General features: G+C 40.8%; 1 protein-coding gene across 1 annotated transcript in view; it reads left to right on the forward strand.

Annotated features, from left to right (window-relative positions):
* arhgap39 (Rho GTPase activating protein 39) overlaps positions 1–17,968 on the forward strand; it is a 43,544-nt gene that overhangs the window by 10,951 nt on the left and 14,625 nt on the right. Inside the window, exons 3-7 of the mRNA XM_051960156.1 lie at positions 627–1,911; positions 5,957–6,121; positions 8,177–8,362; positions 9,272–9,485; positions 16,046–16,119. Coding sequence (XP_051816116.1) covers positions 627–1,911; positions 5,957–6,121; positions 8,177–8,362; positions 9,272–9,485; positions 16,046–16,119 — 1,924 coding nt within the window. The remainder of the gene's footprint in view (positions 1–626; positions 1,912–5,956; positions 6,122–8,176; positions 8,363–9,271; positions 9,486–16,045; positions 16,120–17,968) is intronic.

Here is a 17,968-nt window from a genome sequence, read left to right on the forward strand (position 1 = left end):
CAACAGCAATAATTCAGCAATGCGACCCTCAGATAGGAATGTAATGTAGAGAAATTATTTAATTTTCTGTTATGCCTCCCTGTAGAACATGAAAGCGATGTATTTCCACCAAACATAAATTTATCTAATTTTTATCAACCACGATTTATATTGTGGGAACTTGTACCAAAGCGAGCAGAGAATATTGAATTTGACAAAAAATTTATGTAGAAGTTAAAGTCCCACGCTGTCTTCAAATGAAAAAGTCTGTTCCATTATCCACATGGCAGTATTGCACTTTGGAGCACACTCAAACAGATGTTTTGTGTGACTTTGTAATATCAAAGTAACCAGTTGTACGCATGTGGAAACCAGGCACATTTTCAGGCGCTTTCATACACAGATTGTGTTGCTATATACATGAAAAGTACAGGCAGTGGTTGTGTTAAAAATGAAAAGCGCATCAGTGAGAGGTTCCAGTCCTGCCTACCGTCAGTTCTCACACCTGATCCAGTCCCTGTATAGAGCTGGCGTGATTGCTTGACTGTAGTTTACAAAAAAAACACTTTTGAAATTAATATGGAATGTAAAGGCATCCACATCTGTTTGTGAAACCAGTCTCTCTTTTTTCTCCTCTCCTCTGTCAGGACTTCTCCCTTCAGGTGGAACACTGGTACAAAAGAACGAATGCTCATCAAAGTGACAGACAGAGAGCCCAGCTTCTTGGCCCATCAGGGAAATGGCTACTCCCCCTGTGACCCCCCTACCCCCGGTGCTCCTCCTGGAGGGGGCACCATGTCACGAGCCCGTCGTTCCTCTGGAGGGAACCTTCCTTCAGAGCCTGATGGGTCACCTGTTCTCTATGCTGATCGCCGTCAGTCTCCTTTCCTGAAACGAGCAGAACTGGGTGGCACCGGTACCCATCGGCGTTCCTCAGCTGACTCCCAGCCCCCCTCACCCCGATACGCCTATGAACCCCCGCTGTACGAGGAACCGCCATCAGAATACCAGCCCCCTCCTATCTACGAAGAGCCTCCTACTGACATGCACCTCTCTGACTCCTCCTTCTACGGCACTGGCAAGTCACCTGCTCGCAAGTCTTCAGCCCCTCTCTACCACTCCCCGAAGCAGGGCCAATCTCCCTATGGCCAGCTGGTTCTGACCAGGCAGAAATGTCCAGAGAAGACCCAGAGCCTGGAGTACAGTCCTGTGGGGAAGGAGTATGTCAAGCAGCTGGTGTATGTAGAGCAGTCTACCTCCAGCCCTCGCTTCAAGACTGCAGACCGTCTTCTGCGCTATGGTACTACTGGGGGCTATGGTGGTTCATATGGAGGGTCCTACACACTGCAGCACAGCCAGTCTCTGATCAGAGACCCCCGCCTACTGCTGGACTACAGTGGGGAGGGTGGAGAGGGAGGCCAAAGGTTGCTTTATGAGGACTCGATATCTTGGACATCCAGTCAGACCCACTCCCTCTCCTCTTCCTCTACTGCCGGTCCTGGGGCTTTCTCTCCCAGTGGAAACCGCAAACGCAAGAGTCGTAAACCATCCCTCCCTCAGGAGTTGGCACGCTGCGGGGAGGGGGAACTGGCAGGTACCGCATCTGAAGCGATGCTGGCTCAGGCCAGACTGGCATGGGAGGCTCAACAAGTGATGAAACAGAGGAGCAGCTGGGACTCTGGGCAGGGAGGAGGGATGGCTCAGAGTGGGGGTTCCAAGGATGGCTATGAAAGTGACGGGGCGGTGCCTCTGCCATTGCCGGGACCAGTGGTAAGGGCCTTCAGTGAGGATGAGGCGCTGGCGCAGAGTGATGGCCACCACTGGAAACGCAGCACCTTTGATCGGCTGGGCTTCCCTCAGGCCCTGCTGGAGAAAAGCCTCTCTGTTCAGACCAACCTGGCCTCACCTGAGCCTTACCTCCACCCCTCACAGGTATGCATGCTGGGATTCTGTATCCAAACCTGTGAGACCAGAAAAATTCCATTTTAGTCATTCGTAATGAGTTTTACATTTTTAGTTGGTCTAATTATCTGACAAGTAGAAAAATCTTTTGATAACTGACAGAGCTTCCAAACTTTATCATATGTAATTTTAGGCTCTCTGTACCAGTCGGTTATGCTTAGCTTATTTTGCAAAAATAAGTTTTACTGTTATTCCTATAATTTTTTACACAATTCATATTCAGAATGTCTAGTAGGTTGAAAATTATTGTACAGGCATACACCCCCTGTCAAAAGATTTAGGACGCTTTCTCATTCATTTGAATAAGAAAGTGTCCTAAACCTTTTGACAGGGGGTGTATGTACATTGGATACAGAAATTGTTCAGGCCCCCCTCACTTTTTGCACAGATTACTGTTTTGTGGGTTCAGCGTAAATGCAGAAAATTGGCATAGAACACATGAATCAGAACGCACCTGGATCAACCAGAACACATAGCAAGCTTGCTGGCTCTCAGCAGGTGTAAATGCTATTTACTGATGTTTCTGCGATTCTCTTGGGGTTATAATATCATCTATCTGTCATAAATGAAAGCATATGATCAGTCAGACAACCAGAGAGCTGATCTCTTACCTGGAACTGCAACCATCACTCACACTGTAGCACCCACACAAACACTGTCAGCAAATGACCCAGTCAGATCTGATCTGTTCTGTGTTACAGTCCCACCCTGGTGGAAACCAAGGATGTTTGATGTAAGCCTACTGAGATTGAGATTGCTTATATAACAGTTACACTGTTGCCTGGTTCAGCAAGATATTACCTACAGTAGCACCAAGCTCAGGGAGCATGCACACATATATCCACATATAAAACAGTAAAACAAAAAAATGAGCAAATGTGATTACTGCGTTTGTTTTAGCTGGTATAATTATAAACTGTCACATCAGTAAAGATGGATGTTATTTTTCTCTGGAGAGTGTACTTTTAAATAGAACGGTCCACGACAGTTCATGCACATCATGTGAAAGTACATCCAGTACTAGAAATGCTTTATTAATTTTCCTTAATTCAAGAATATTCGAAGATCAGGTAAAAGCAGATTCGAATTTGAATGATTTTCTTTTCCACTGATCACATATTTATTCCAACAGCTCTAAAGGTTCACTGTTGAACTTAGAAACAGCAGCTGAGAAACAGTTTCACCTCACAGTACCTTTAGAAGATATCCTAGAAGATCATTGTCATCACACATGGGCGTCATCAGCCAAGGCAATGGCCCAGTTTTCATGAAAGTTTATCTGTACCTGTCAGTCACAGAGCCTCAGACCCTGTGCCCAGTGTGAGGCCACTCAGTGAAAGATGGAATTTAAACATGTCCATTGTCATGGCAGCTGGCCAGCTCCAGCTATTGACTGAAAATGTAATATAGTAAGACTGAAAACTCCCTATAGCTACTAAATGTTGTCGTCCTTATCTTTTCCCGTTGACTATTTAAGTTAAGTTGAGCACAGTTCTGCTTTTAATAAAGGAATTTTGACTAACTTGAGACGCACTATATCACATTTTAACCCTTATTAATAGTCGGACTAAGTTATCTCATCTCTTGCAGCTGGTAAACAACATTAATGGGACTGATAAGTGTTGATGAAAGTGTGTCTTGTTTAATTGTGATAAAAGGCAGGCATGAACTGAGCACATGAGCACTGGTTGCTATGACATATGGCTTTACCCTCAGAGGCCCTGAGAAGATAAGGATTGGGAAGCACTTAGCCAAGAGGAAAATGGACTCTTGCTCACCTCGCTGTCTCTTTCTGCTCCCACTCTTATTTCCTCTCACTTCCTCTCTCTTTAAATTCAGCAATGCAACGCTTCAGTTTAAGGCTGAGACCGTGAAGGGAGGCATCTGCTCAGCAGAATCCACATTTGAAAGAAGAGAAAGAATGGCAGTGGATGAAGTGGAAAGAGAAGAGGGTAGAGAGAATGGAAGATGAATGAGCAGGGATAGAGAGAGACAAGGGTTTTATTCAGCGATGGAGAAGGACTCAAAATAGCAGAATAGCTGTAAAACTGCAGCCACCATGCTGGGAGCTACTTGTTGTAAATCACAAGCAAAGTTGTGGTGGGGAAAATATTTTACATGGATTTATTGACATCAGACGCAAAGTGAAGCACAGCAAACTATGTAAAGAAAGCAGCAATGTATTTGCATCTTTTTTGAAAAGGCATTTATTCACTTTCTTTCTGAAGATGAGATTTTTTGATAACGTGTCAATTAGTGAGCATTAGCGGTTTCCCTCTGCTGCAGACTTTACACTGAGCTACAATCACCACATCCTGACTCCATCTGTGTACCTGACACACAGACACCAGAGTCATCTCCATTTACTCAGCAAGTCTACTTACCTAATTGAATTATTCCTTTAACCAAAATGTAACAGAAATAGACTGTGTTATATAAATTACAGTAGTCATAAAACACACATATAGAAATGCTAAAATGCTGAATATACATCTTGTAAAATTTTACAGGAACTTATCACATTAGTACTAATAGACTTTGATAAATAATCATTAAATTAATGATCTTCGTAATGTCCACCTTGCACTCACAGCGCCATCACAGATACATCAGAATTTTGAGGATACACCTAATGGCAGACTATTAAACTGGACCCCAGAGTGTTACAGCCCAAGGACAACTGCCACAGATACCTGCAGAGAGGACAAAACATAAACTGCAGGAGAGAGACACAAGTTAATGAAAATCCAGTGGTGGCATAAAAATGTATGGAGAAAGAGAGAGGAGAGTAGAGTAGAGGTGCTTGGTGCATCATTGGAATCCTCCAGCATTCAAGGCCTACAGCAGCAGAACTAAGAGATGGATCAGGATCACCCGTTCCAGCCCTGACTATCAGCTTTATCAAAAAGGAAAGTTTTAAGCCTAATCTTAAAAGTAGAGATGGTGTCTGCCTCCAGAACCCAAACTGGGAGCTGATTCCACAGCAGAGGAGCTGATCACTGAAGGTTCTGCCTCCCATTCTGCTTCTGGAAACTCTGGGAACCACAAGTAAACCTGCAGTCTGAGAGTGAAGTGTTCTGTTAGGAAGATATGGTGGAATGCGCTGTTTTAATATAATATGGAACTAGTCATTAAGTTATGTGTGAGAAGGAAATGATTTTAAATTCTATCCGGGATTTTACAGGGAGCCAATAAAGAGAAGCTAATGTGGGAGAAATGATCTCTGTTGCTGGTTCCTGTCAGGATACTGGCTGCAGTATTTTGGAGCAGATGTGAGGTTGACCCATTGTGTTTTGATTTACCTCCATTCACCAGAAGAACTATCAGAGCTATAGACATTTTTCCCTGTTTTAATGGTTGACTGCATCTTCTGTCACCATCTTCCTGGAGTTTGACAGAACTAAATGTGAATATGAACTGCATTCAGTAGGATTCACGCATGTTAATAAAATGTACATAAGGCCCAGTGGAAATCAGAATGTATCATAATGCTAAAATATACTTCTACAAACTCATTATCTTGACTAAAAATCATTGTATTTAAGTTTTTTTTGTCTTAACAGTACTGTTAAACAGAATTACCCCCAATTTCACTAAAATGTAGCATGTGTTTGTGTCAGTGTTCTAATTACCTTCCTCTGGGATTTTTTTTTCTTTCTATATGGTATCAATATTGCAACAACTGTATGCAAGATGACACTGTAGAGGCTTCTTTGCAACTGTGATGTTCATAATGACTGCTTTTAAAAACCTCTTCCCTGCGTTATGTGTTGCTGATCCACAGCTGTTACTTTGAATTGTTTTGTCAATCAAGGCACTAAGGAATAAATTGATTCTCTGATGCATTGCAGTAGCTTTGTTGGAATTTCCATATTAACACATCAGTATTAATGCTAGTTCACTCGCTGCTAAAGAAACATTCTAAATGTTGTGTAGCATCAGTACAGAAAGGAATTACATCATCTGCTTTCTCTCTGCTGCTGTCTTTATTGGTTTCTCCGTCTTCACCTGTCAGTCGGAGGACCTCGGCGCCTGTGCACAGTTTGAAGCCAGTCGAAATGCCAGGAATATGATGCCCAGTGCCAGCTGTGGCATTTTCCCAGAATTCACCCTGAGGAAGCCCTCCTCAGAGACCGACATTGAGAACTGGGCATCCAAGCACTTCAACAAACACACACAGGTACTCAGGAGGATGTGACACATATGTCTCTTTGTCCTGTTAGCTGCATCGTCTGTTGGTATTTCTGTTTTTAGCATTTCTGAAATCATCTCATGTGTTCTGTGTTCTGCACTGTCTTCTCGTATTTTATTCTTCAGTTTAAGTGTACTACTTCCTACGTTATTTCGCCTTTTTCTGAGCACTTTTGGTATTGACTTTCAGCATTACAGAGGCAGTGTCAGAGTAAAACAACATTTTGTCGAGGTGTGCATGCTGACACCAATACTCACACTGGGGCTGCACAGAAAGTGATATATTGTTTTTCTTACTGTTCTTAATTTTATAATTTGCTTATGCAGGCATGGATGCCATGTAGAAGTACACTATAAGACTCTTATATAATAACATCCATTGATTTAACAAAATAAAAGGTTGAGTACTTGTTCCAAGGCATGTGTTTTTATTTGTTGATATTACAACTTAGATTACATGTTGTACTTGAATCAGACATAGCATATGGCCCCCCAGTGAGCTTCACTTGGTTGTGTTGGTCTGTGGTGTCCATGGACACCCTGGGCCACCCCTTGTCTCCACCTGTGGACGCAGTTCATTTACAAGATTCTGTTAATGAATTTATTCCAGTGTGTAACAGCAGATATCAGAGTGCTTTATTCAACACTGTGTCAGATGAAAATGTCAGTGTTGATAGCTCACATTTGGTAACACTGTTGATGAAAAATCTTGAGAAATATAGATTTTCACCGATAGCTAATGCAATCACATTTAGTTATTCAAATAGTTATGTGGGTCAATATATAATTGTGGGACTTATTGTAACATAGTTGACAGGTATCATAGTTGACATTTTTGCTGTTTTCAGGCCTAAAATCAACATGGCCGCCTATAACCAAACACCACATGGCATTTTCACAGAAAGATTCTTCTAAAATATTATATATATGATTGAGTAAAATTGAAATTGAATGTTATTTATAAAGATATTGTAGTACACCTGTTGACATGCGATAAATTCACTCTGGACTCACACACTACTTTATATTAAATAACTCAGAAAGCCTTGGAGTCTGGCCAGTCTTTTCTTCAGGAGGAAGTGACATCATGTGGAGCAGGTCATGTGATCTAGACATACACTTCTTTGAGAGGTGTTTTTGTAATGGGGAACTTAGTTGAAAGTGATTTCTGGGACACAGGTACAATTTGTTTTTTTCCATAAATAGTTGATATATTGCCAAAAAGAAATATCGGTCATGATTATCTCAACTTAATAAAAAGAACACAAAACAATTTTTGAATAAGCTCATTTTATTATTTAGCTAATTAGAAGGTGGTTATTATTAAACTCGGACAGTTATTTTGTTGACATTTTAGTGATATCCAGTCATTTTTTATTAATAAGTGATTGTTTCCATAATAAATAATTATAGAATTTGTAAAGACATGATCATAATGAACACAAAAATGTCTTTTTTTACTTTTTAAAAAAATGCATGCAAGACATATCCCATGGACTTCAAATGTCCCGCAATTATATATTGATCCACGCATGAGTTAAGCTTGAATTCTCATTCTTGACCTTGCAGACAGAAGCTGGGCAAAAAACACCCTCAACACAAGGTCACAACAAAAAGGAATGATGCTGCAACAACCACTTAGACAAGAATTATGCCTGCAGGCCCAGCACCCTGAAATCCTCCAAAAAGCACACCACTGTCAGGACTACATTAAATATACTCCAGTTTAGTCATAGCTACCTGCAGCTATGCTAATTATCAGAATGAAATTCAGCCCAGAAGGCCTCAGTATGTTCGACTACGCTAATGAATCCCTTCATGTTGCCATTTAAAGGTTGGTTCATTGTGCCAGAGGTTGGTCTTTCTCAACATGCAGTATACAGTACAACGGTATTCTGTTCAGCTTTGAATGGCCATTGCTTTTTGCACATCTGGTGCAGGGACAATGAGCTTCAACTCAAATCAAATGCTATTGTTTTGATGTGTCTTCCTCTCCCATTATGTCTAACTATTTTTTGTTTGTCCATTCCCTGCTTGTTTTCAGGGTCTGTTTAGAAGAAAGGTGTCTATTGCCAACATGCTGGCCTGGAGCAGTGAGCCCATCAAGAAGCCTATGATTGTGACCTCAGACCGCTCTGTGAAGAAGGAGGCAGTGGACATGTTTAAGCTCATCCAGACCTACATGGGAGACCGTCGCTCCAAAGCTGACCCCCTCTGTGTGGCTCTGGAGGTGAGTGGACAGTCAGACTCCAACCTGGAGGTCTCTCCTCCTCAAACATGTTACTCACACAGAGCCCATTATTCTCCCTATGAAAAACTCATTCATATATCACCTTGGTAACCTTCTGTAGGGATTTTTCTTTTCCATGATGTCCTTGGTCTGAACCTAGTGCTTCATTTTCATCCATGCTAAATCAGGACATGTTCATAGCGAAACATGCTGTGGAATGTGCACAGAGCTGCAGTAGGGCTGGACATTTCAACCATTTCAACTCCAAATCACATTCTGAAACAAAGGCTGCACCATAAAATATATGTGATGCAGCCGGGATTTAAACATGTCAACGGTTTTACAAAGTCCTCGTGTCCTCCACGTGTGACAGTCACACTTCTCACAGTATCTCATGTGTTAATACCTCATCATGTTTCAGATGCATTACACATCACATATTAAACTGAATCTTGACTTGAAAAAATATATTACAAATGAAACTGCATTGTCTGTCCAACAAATAGATATGATATATTTTCCCCGTATTGTTCAGCCCTGTTATACAGTTTAGATTAGGTGTTGGCAGTGCTGAGAGCTTATCACTTAATCACCCACTTACATATGTTAAAGGAAAGACAAAAGAAGGATTAAAACAGGAGAGTGAGCATCTGTTGTGTGTGAAAACATGACAGAAATGCCTCCTGTAGAGACACACTTTTGCAAAACTTCTGTAGGGAAACTGTGTCACTACTGTGACATTTAGTTTGCTTTCAGTGATATAAATAGGGTGGACAAGAAACAGCCTCCAAACTGATCATAACACCAAATCAATACTGCAGTGATGGTCTTTCATCATTAAGAGATTACATTCAGAAGGGTAAAAGCTCTAATCTTCTAGTCAGCTGGCTCTCTGCCTGTGTCTGTCAGGTGGTGGTTCGGGGCTGGAGTAACCAGGGCCTGCGTGATGAACTCTACATCCAGTTGTGTCGTCAGACCACAGAGAACTTCCGCTATGACAGCCTGGAGCGAGGCTGGGAGCTGATGGCCATCTGTCTGGCCTTCTTTCCCCCCACACCTCGCTTCCACACCTACTTGGAGGGCTACATCTACCGACACATGGACCCCCTCAACGACACGAAAGGTGAGGGAGAAGCACTGAAGCAGTTGTCATTGGCAACACAGAAAGACTCTTATCTTTGGATTGTATATAAAAGGAACTTAGGTTTGCAGTGAGGCTCTCAGTTCTGTCTATTTCATTAAAGCAATTGTTGAGTTGTTGTTACTAATGCCTCCTAACTATTCTGCTTATCTAGTTAATGGCATTACCAAAGCCTTTTGGAGACAAAATAATTGCTGACCAAGAGGCGGCACACAAATGAGATGAACAACAAAAACAGATTTCATGTACAGCAAATCACACAATATTACAAAAAAAATTACTCCATGACTTATAAAATAGAAAGGCTAAAAACAGGTGCAGTGGTCCTAAAGTGTTACTTTAACTGATTTCTAAACAACAACAGTGATACGTATGAGGGGAGTTTTAGGGATTGTTGCAGAGAGATCCAGTCATTAGCTGCAGAAAACAGGAATGAGGATTGACCAAGAGTGCTACAGACTTTGGGAATGTGGAGATTAATGACACTGTAAGAGTCAAGATTAGGAATGGAGTTATGAATGGTAAGTAATGAACACAGATTTGATGGTGTTTTACCAGCGAGGGTTTTGTGTAATTGTCTGCGGGAGTTCACCAGTGAGGACAAACTGCAGGGGTGGGTGTTGTAAGGAGGTGTAGTACAGTGGATGGCAGAGTGGTAGATCGTGTCTAATTCATGGAGGAGGGTTTTTGAAGCGGATCTGTGTAACACATCATCATAATCAAAAAATGGAAGGACTGTCATTTTAACAAGAAGGAATTTGGCGGAGTGCGTGAATGAAGATTTGCTGGGATACAGAAAGCTAATGCTAGATTTAACTTTGGAGAGGAGAGTACTGATACGTGTTTCAAATAAAAATGAACAATCAAGCCAAATTCCCAGATGCTTTTAGCAGGAGACAAATTGAATGTTAGAGCCGTTCTATAGTGACACTGTTAGTGCCACTGGTTGCATGAAATGCTTCACGTGAGGTTTGGTTTGGATTGTGAAAGTTTAAATAAGACTAATACATGATGGTAGTTATGATGTGGTTAATTATTGAACTATTAACATATTGTGTCAGGCACTCCATACAGTGCCTATCGTAAGTATTCACCCCCTTCGATGTTTTACCCTTTTATTGCTTTTATAAATCAATCATGGTCAATAAAATTTAGCTTTTTTAACAAAAGAATTTATTGGAAAAAACTCTTTAATGTCAAAGTGAAAACAGATTTCTATAAAGTAATGTTAATGAAAGAAAATTATATAAATGAAAATAATTGTTTGCATAATTATTCACCCCCTTCAAGTCAGTATTTAGTAGATGCACCTTTGGCTGCAATCACAGCAGTGAGTCTGTGTGGATAGGTCTCAATCAGTCTTGCACATCTGCCCACTGCAATTTTGCTCCTTTCTTCTTTGCAAAACTGCTCAAGCTTTGTCAGGTTGCGCGGGTATTGGGCTTGAACAGCCCTTTTCAAGTCCAGCCACAAATTCTCTATAGGATTGAGGTCTGGGCTTTGACTCGCCCACTCCAGAACATTTACCTGGTTCTTTTTTAACCATTCCTGTGTAGCTTTTGCAGTATGTTTTGGATCATTGTCTTGATGGAAAATAAATCTTCTCCCAAGACGTAGTTCCCTTGCAGACTGAAAAAGATTGTCCCCCAGGATTTCAGTGTATTTTGCAGCATTCATTCTGCCCTCTATCTTTACAGGCTTTCCAGGTCCAGTTGCTGAGAAACATCCCCACAGCATGATGCTGCCACCACCATGCTTCACAGTGGGGATGGTGTGTTTTTGGTGATGTGCAGTGTTTGGTTCCCGCCAAACATGACGTCTTGTCTGATGGCCAAAAAGGTCAATTTTGGTCTCATCAGACCAAAGAATCTTCTTCCACTTGACCATGGAGTCTTCCACGTGCTTTTTGGCAAACTCTAGTCGAGATCTAATATGACTTTTCTTCAACAGTGGCTTTCTCATTGCCACTCTCCCATAAAGCTTTGACTGGTGAAGAACCCGGGCAGCAGTTGCTACATGCACAGTCTCTCCCATCTCAGCAGCTGAAGCTTGTAACTCCTTCAGAGTAGTTGTAGGGGTCTTGGTGGCTTCTCTCACTAGTCTCCTACTTGCACGGTCACTCAGTTTTCGAGGGCGGCCTGATCTAGGCAGATTCACACAAGTGCCATATTCCTTCCATTTCCTGATAATTGATTTCACTGAACTCCGGGGGATGTTCAGTGCCTTGGAAAATTTTTTGTAACCATCTCCTGAATTGTACTTCTCAATAACCCTTTCCCTGAGTTGCTTAGAGTGTTCTTCTGTCTTCATGGTGTAATGGTAGCCAGGAATACTGATCAACCACTCTCTGGACCCTTCAGACACAGGTGTTTTACAACTCAATCACTTGAAACACACCCACACCACTCAGGTGATCTTCATTTCACTAATTGTGAGACTATTGGCAACAATTTGATGGACCTCTATTGAATTAGACCATTAAATTAAAAAGGGGGTGAATAATTATGCAACCAATTATTTTCATTTATATAATTTTCTTTCATTAAAATTACTTTATAGAAATCTGTTTTCACTTTGACATTAAAGAGTTTTTTCCAATACATTTTTTTGTTAAAAAAGCTAAATTTTATTGACCATTATTGATTTATGAAAGCAATAAAAGGGTAAAACATCAAAGGGGGTGAATACTTATGATAGGCACTGTATCGACACTGACTGTTGTCGTATTTAAAACAAGACCATCATGCTGGTAAAAACTTTTCACCTTGGAGTGCTTTCAGAACTATGAAAAATGCAGTTGCTGTAGTTGCTTTATAGAATCGTAGATGTTCAAATTTTGTTCTTCTTTTGCATTTCAAGGATTTTTTTGACCTTAACACTGAATTTCATAAATTATTTTTGACCCTGGAACCAGCACCAGACAATAGATACGATCTTCCTCAGCAGATGGAGGTTTGAGCATTTGCAGTTTTGCTTCGAAATTTGATAAAAAGAAAAAGGAAAAATAATTAGTCAAACTATTAAACCTCTTACTCCATACATAACTTAGTAGATAAAGTAGAATCTCTGGAAGTTTTTCTTGAATGCAGCTCCTTTACAGTATGTCCCAGTAACAAAGATCCAAACAAAGACTTTTTTTTTTGCAGAGTAACTCTGGAGAGTCTTTGAGGTTCAGCTGCTACTCATTTCTGGAGAAATTCTGAATATCACAAAATCTAGATGTAGACTCGATGACTTTTTTGATCCCAAATACACTTGGCTTCACCACTTCCACAGCACAGGTTCTTCAGTACAAATGCCCACATTCTGTATTTTGAATATGTTTAAAAACCAATGGTCTTGCTTTCTATAATGGATGGACATTCATCTGATCTGCACTGAGGACTGTCTTTAGGGAACTCCTGCGTGAAACAGGATGAGGGATAAAATGATGCATATATGCAGTCCAACTGATGTCTTTGAACCAGTTACTGCTCTTATTCTAAAGAGAAAATCAATAACATGCAAACCCAAAACCCGTATGGAGTATCAGTTGCTGCAGAGAGGATTGTATCGAAGGCTGTGTCAGCTGCAAAATAGCGTCTCACAACCATCATCCAGGAGCAGCAGGCACATCCACAGACATGAAATAGACAGGTTTCAGGTTTTTTTTTTAAAGTGTTTTCTGTTTTCCTGTGTGCATAAATCTCAGTAGAGTAAAGCTGTAGTGGTGTTCTGCTTCCCCCTGCAGGTAAACAGAATGAATGGCTCTCATCATTTACCACATGGTTCAGCACTAAAATAAATGTTTTTTACCCTGTCTTTAAAGCTGCTGTCCGGAGTTTGAATCGCAGCGTCTCCCAAAACACTGTTGGTCCCAGCCTCCCTCCCTCTGATTTCGCCCCTTTATTTTTGCACGCGCGCAGTACATGAGAGGAGTGCCCGGAGTGATGCAGCATCTCGCCTGTTTTGCTGTTTTCCACTCTTCTACATTTAGTACATTTAGTAAAAAATAAAGGAATTACGTTAGAATGCTGTATTGAGTCTAACTTGTCCTAATACCAAAATAACATGAATCTGCTAGGACGAACGAGTAAAGTTTCAATATGTGATTACACTCGTGTATCCCTCTCGATGACGTTGTTTATCAAACTTAGTGCATTTACGCGTGTATATGTGTTACATTGTTTATTTATTTCTATCTAGAATTCAGAATTGCATGACTCCTCTGACGAAGAGTATGTCCCAGACGCCCCAACATCTTCCTCCAGAGGTCGGGCATCTAAACGAAGCCGTCAGGCGGGCTATGGAGGCCGTGGTCGGGGAGCGACGCGAGCACCCCGAGCCAAAAAACGTCCTGCAGTCTCTTGGCCTGACAAGCCGTGGGATTGGTAACTTTTCTGGAAGTTGCTGATCCCTGATGCTCTCTCCTCCACAAGCAAAACAAATGTGCGCGCGGTTGCGTAGTGCGTAGCTCGCCCACCTCTGCATGGGCTTGCTTGCTGTGCTCGTAACCGTTGATTGACAGCATGACAAAGCTGAAGCTCGAACTTGATTGGTCGGCAGCGACCGCCGCTTTTTGGAATAACATGGGGGTCTATGAGAGGAAGGCGGAGCTCAGGAATAAATTTTCATATCGCGTCATACTAACATTATATTATAGTATCGAACTAGACTAACACATTTAAGCTTTGTTAAAAAAATGATACATAAATTGAAAACAAACGGAAACTCCGGACAGCAGCTTTAATGAACACTGAGAGAGCTGAGTAGAGTTAGTACAAAATGAGTCATATATCATCTGACCTGTTTATTTTGTCCGCCTGTGCTCAGCTAATTAAAACTCAAAAACAAAGGACAGGACGTGCAAATAATACTGAGGAGAACACTGAATCAGCCTAGCATGGAGTGTTGCTAAACTGTGAACTAGATTGTGTCAAACATATGTTAATATTCTTTGGTAACTGGTAAAAAAGATATATATATCTATAAATTTTAAAATGAAACCAAAGGACCAGCAGTGCCTCAGGGCATGAGTGCATTGTCCACATAGTTAGCACCTCTGTTCCCGGCCCCTCCATCTGCATGTTGAAGTGTCCCTGGGCAATACACTGAACCCCAAGTTACTCCCAATTAGTTTTTAGCCAAAACAAGAAAAAAAATTCAAGAGGACTAAAGAAATTGAATAATGAAAATGGCAAAATAGGTAGAGAAACAAATCAAATTGCTAGTTTTTTAAATGGTAAATGGTCTGAACTTCCTGTATATAGTGCCTTTTAAACTTTGCCAAGGTTTACAACACAGCAACATTTAAAGAAGATATAACATTAACTTCATGCAAATTATTGTACTAACTCACAGTAAAGTCTATCAGTGAAGTCACAACAGCATCTTAGGGTGAGCTAATGTATGCAAGAAGTGTGGACACGCAGTGTTACAGCGCACATTTATCACGTTAGATCAGATCATCCTATAATTTTGTTAACTGTATCAGCTGTACTTTGGCTTTCAAAATGATTGTGATGAAAAGGATGCTGTCGCTGGGCAGCTGGATGCAGGTGTATTAGCACTGGACTTGGCCTCTAAGATCAAGTCAGTCGGTGTTCCCACCCTGACTTTTTCAGAAAAAGCTCAACATAAAGGAAGAACTAGATGCAATTTGTGTAGAAAATAAAATGGTCATAGTAGCAGAAGCGAGCATGCCCTCTGTGCAGACAGTCACACAAATACATCAGCAGAAAGTTTTTGTGCAATATGGGGGGAGCTTCTTTGGAGAAAACAGTATTTTTATTTATTTATTTGGCCTTTTTTATAGTGCACAAATGGAAAAAGAGAGAAATGTGGAGAAAGACATGCAGTAAATGGCCATGGGTCAGACTTAAACCCATGTTCGCTGCACTGGGACTGCAGCCCATGATTATGGGTCAACCATAACCAGCCCCTGTAGCTCAGCCTGTTGAGCTATAGGGGCCTCCCAGCAAACAGGAATTTAATGATGACAGTGTTTTCATAGTGGGCTGCACAGTGGTGCGGTGGTTAGCACTGTTCCCTTACAGCTATGAGATGAACTCTTAAGTGTTACAATTTCCTGCATACTTGTTTGTGTTTCATCACTGTACACAGTACTATGCAAAGGTTCAAGGCACTAGAAGTCAGATGAAGATGTTTTCAAAAATGATATATATAGTTTTTATCTAATAGATCGTTTTTAGACAAAGTGAAGTCAACGCAGGGTGACCGGTAGGGTGTTTGACATTGTGGAGAACTTCCCCAGATTCTTCTGTAGGCCTTCTGTCTCAAGATTTTTTGTCTCTTATTGTAGTCCAGACAAACTTTATGGTGTAGAGGGCAGGCTCATTGGATCACTGCCTCTACAGACTCTGGCTGAACTGGCTTTGTCTTACTAAAAAAATAATTTAGACCCATCCCTGATGGTATTTTTGTCTGATGAAAAATCTAAACATCTAAAGTGGCTGAAACTTTGCCTCTTAAATGCATGGAAAAATGCTCAAAAAGGCAGTCCCGTCATGGTGTAAATATGTTGCCTTTTTCTGTTACATCAGGTGTGGCCATCAGCAGCTATGCTAAATACTGCTACAGGAAACTGACAAAAGCTGCTCTGACTGGAGCCAAGAAGGTAAGCAAGCAGTCTGCATCTTTTTTTCTTGTTATGTGAGATGTCAAAAGTCACGCTCTGGTCCTTGATTAAACCCATAAACATTCATCTCTATTCATCAAAGTTACATGTTTAGCAGTTTTGTCTATGAAAACAATCCGTTTCTGCCTTAACATGTAACTATACACTGTTGATTCTTCACTGAATCATTCTCACTCAGCAGCTCAGTGCACCAGCTCACCTACACCTGTGTTCAGTCACTGTGAATCTACTCTACACTACACTATGACTAGTTGTAATATTTCAACAATGCAGCCTCACATGTTTGACTGGAATAACAATACAGACAGCCCAAACAGGTAAACTGCCATGACTGACTCCATAGGTTTGTTACGTATGCAGCCCTGGTAGTCTGGATCTGCAGCTTACAGTTTTTCTCAGTCGCTTTGGTACATTTCTTGAATCATCTGTGACATTTGCAAAACAGTAAGCGTATTTCTCAAAACAATTTGTACAAATCCCAAAACACCATGGATTATCTGCAAAAGCCAGTCTTGTGCTCAAAATCTTTAGTTCATCTCTCAAAAGTAAATATCTGTCAATGAACATGTCAGTGCCGTCAGAATAACTAGTCCTTGTGTCATTGTGTGTGGATAAGACAGTCAGATTGCTTAGTCATGTTGCCATTATGACAGTGGACTCTGGAGGGATGTTCTGATGCAAACTATGGCTAAAGTTTTGATGACAGCTATTGTAAATTGTAAGTTACACCTTAGTGTATGTGGGAGATTGATTTCAAGAGACTAGACAGGATTCACATTTATGCTTTTACTGATTATGTTGTGATTTGTTGACAGACCACGTCATTGTGATACAGAAAGGAAAACAGCACTGCATAACACAAAGAAAACAACAAAAGTAGAAATGTGAACATAGGACAATCTCCTTAGGGAAAACTGTACATGCAGTGCTGTAGGAATTACAGTGCAGTCTTCCTACACCTCCTGATGTTCCTGTCAAATTCTCATCCACATCACAAATATCTTCTCTTGTTTCTTTGAGTGATTTCAGAAAACTCTAACCCTTCACACATTTCCATTTGTTAGAGAAAGTCAACATTCACCTGGGAGCAATTTACTAATTAAGGACAGATTTTTTAAAAATGTCCAATGGAAATGTATAGAAATATCCTGGACAGGGACGTCTGGAACGACCTGCTTCGCCTGCTGCCTCCACGACTCGGCCCCGGACAAGCGGAAGAAAATGGATGGATGGATATTATGACAAATTGTTCAACCATTTTGCATGTAAAGACTTATGTGATGAACTAATGCCTAAATGTTGTGGGGGGGTGAGGCTATTCAACAGAAATCCGTTATAATGTATTTTGATCATCATGACTTAAGCAGCTGATAATGTAGGAGACAGCAGAGAATTGTACAGAATCATATGGATGGATGAACCAAAGCAGATGCAACTTGTTCAAAGAAATGAGAAACTGCTTTTTTTAGTGCACAAGTGACACAATGATGTGAAGATTGAAGTAGTTTTGACAATTTCAGTTGTGATCTGAAAAATGTACCAAAGCAACTGAGAAAAACTGTGATGGTGGAAATACACTAGGACTGAATGCTTATTTTCTCATAGTATGTCTTCCAGAATATAAAAACATGACTGAAAACATACATCTGTTAATTCATATGTTGATGTTGTAAAGGAAATCATAGCCTAAAGCCCAGTGGTTCTACTTTTAACATTTTAATCAACAGGGTTTCTTAAACTACCTTGGTGAGTATTTCTGGCAGAAACAGTGTAGGACTGGTTCAAATTAAACAACACTGTGTGTGTTCATGGTAATGAAGGAACATAT

Source organism: Acanthochromis polyacanthus, chromosome 15 (genome assembly GCF_021347895.1).
Source record: "Acanthochromis polyacanthus isolate Apoly-LR-REF ecotype Palm Island chromosome 15, KAUST_Apoly_ChrSc, whole genome shotgun sequence".
NCBI lineage: Eukaryota > Metazoa > Chordata > Actinopteri > Pomacentridae > Acanthochromis > Acanthochromis polyacanthus.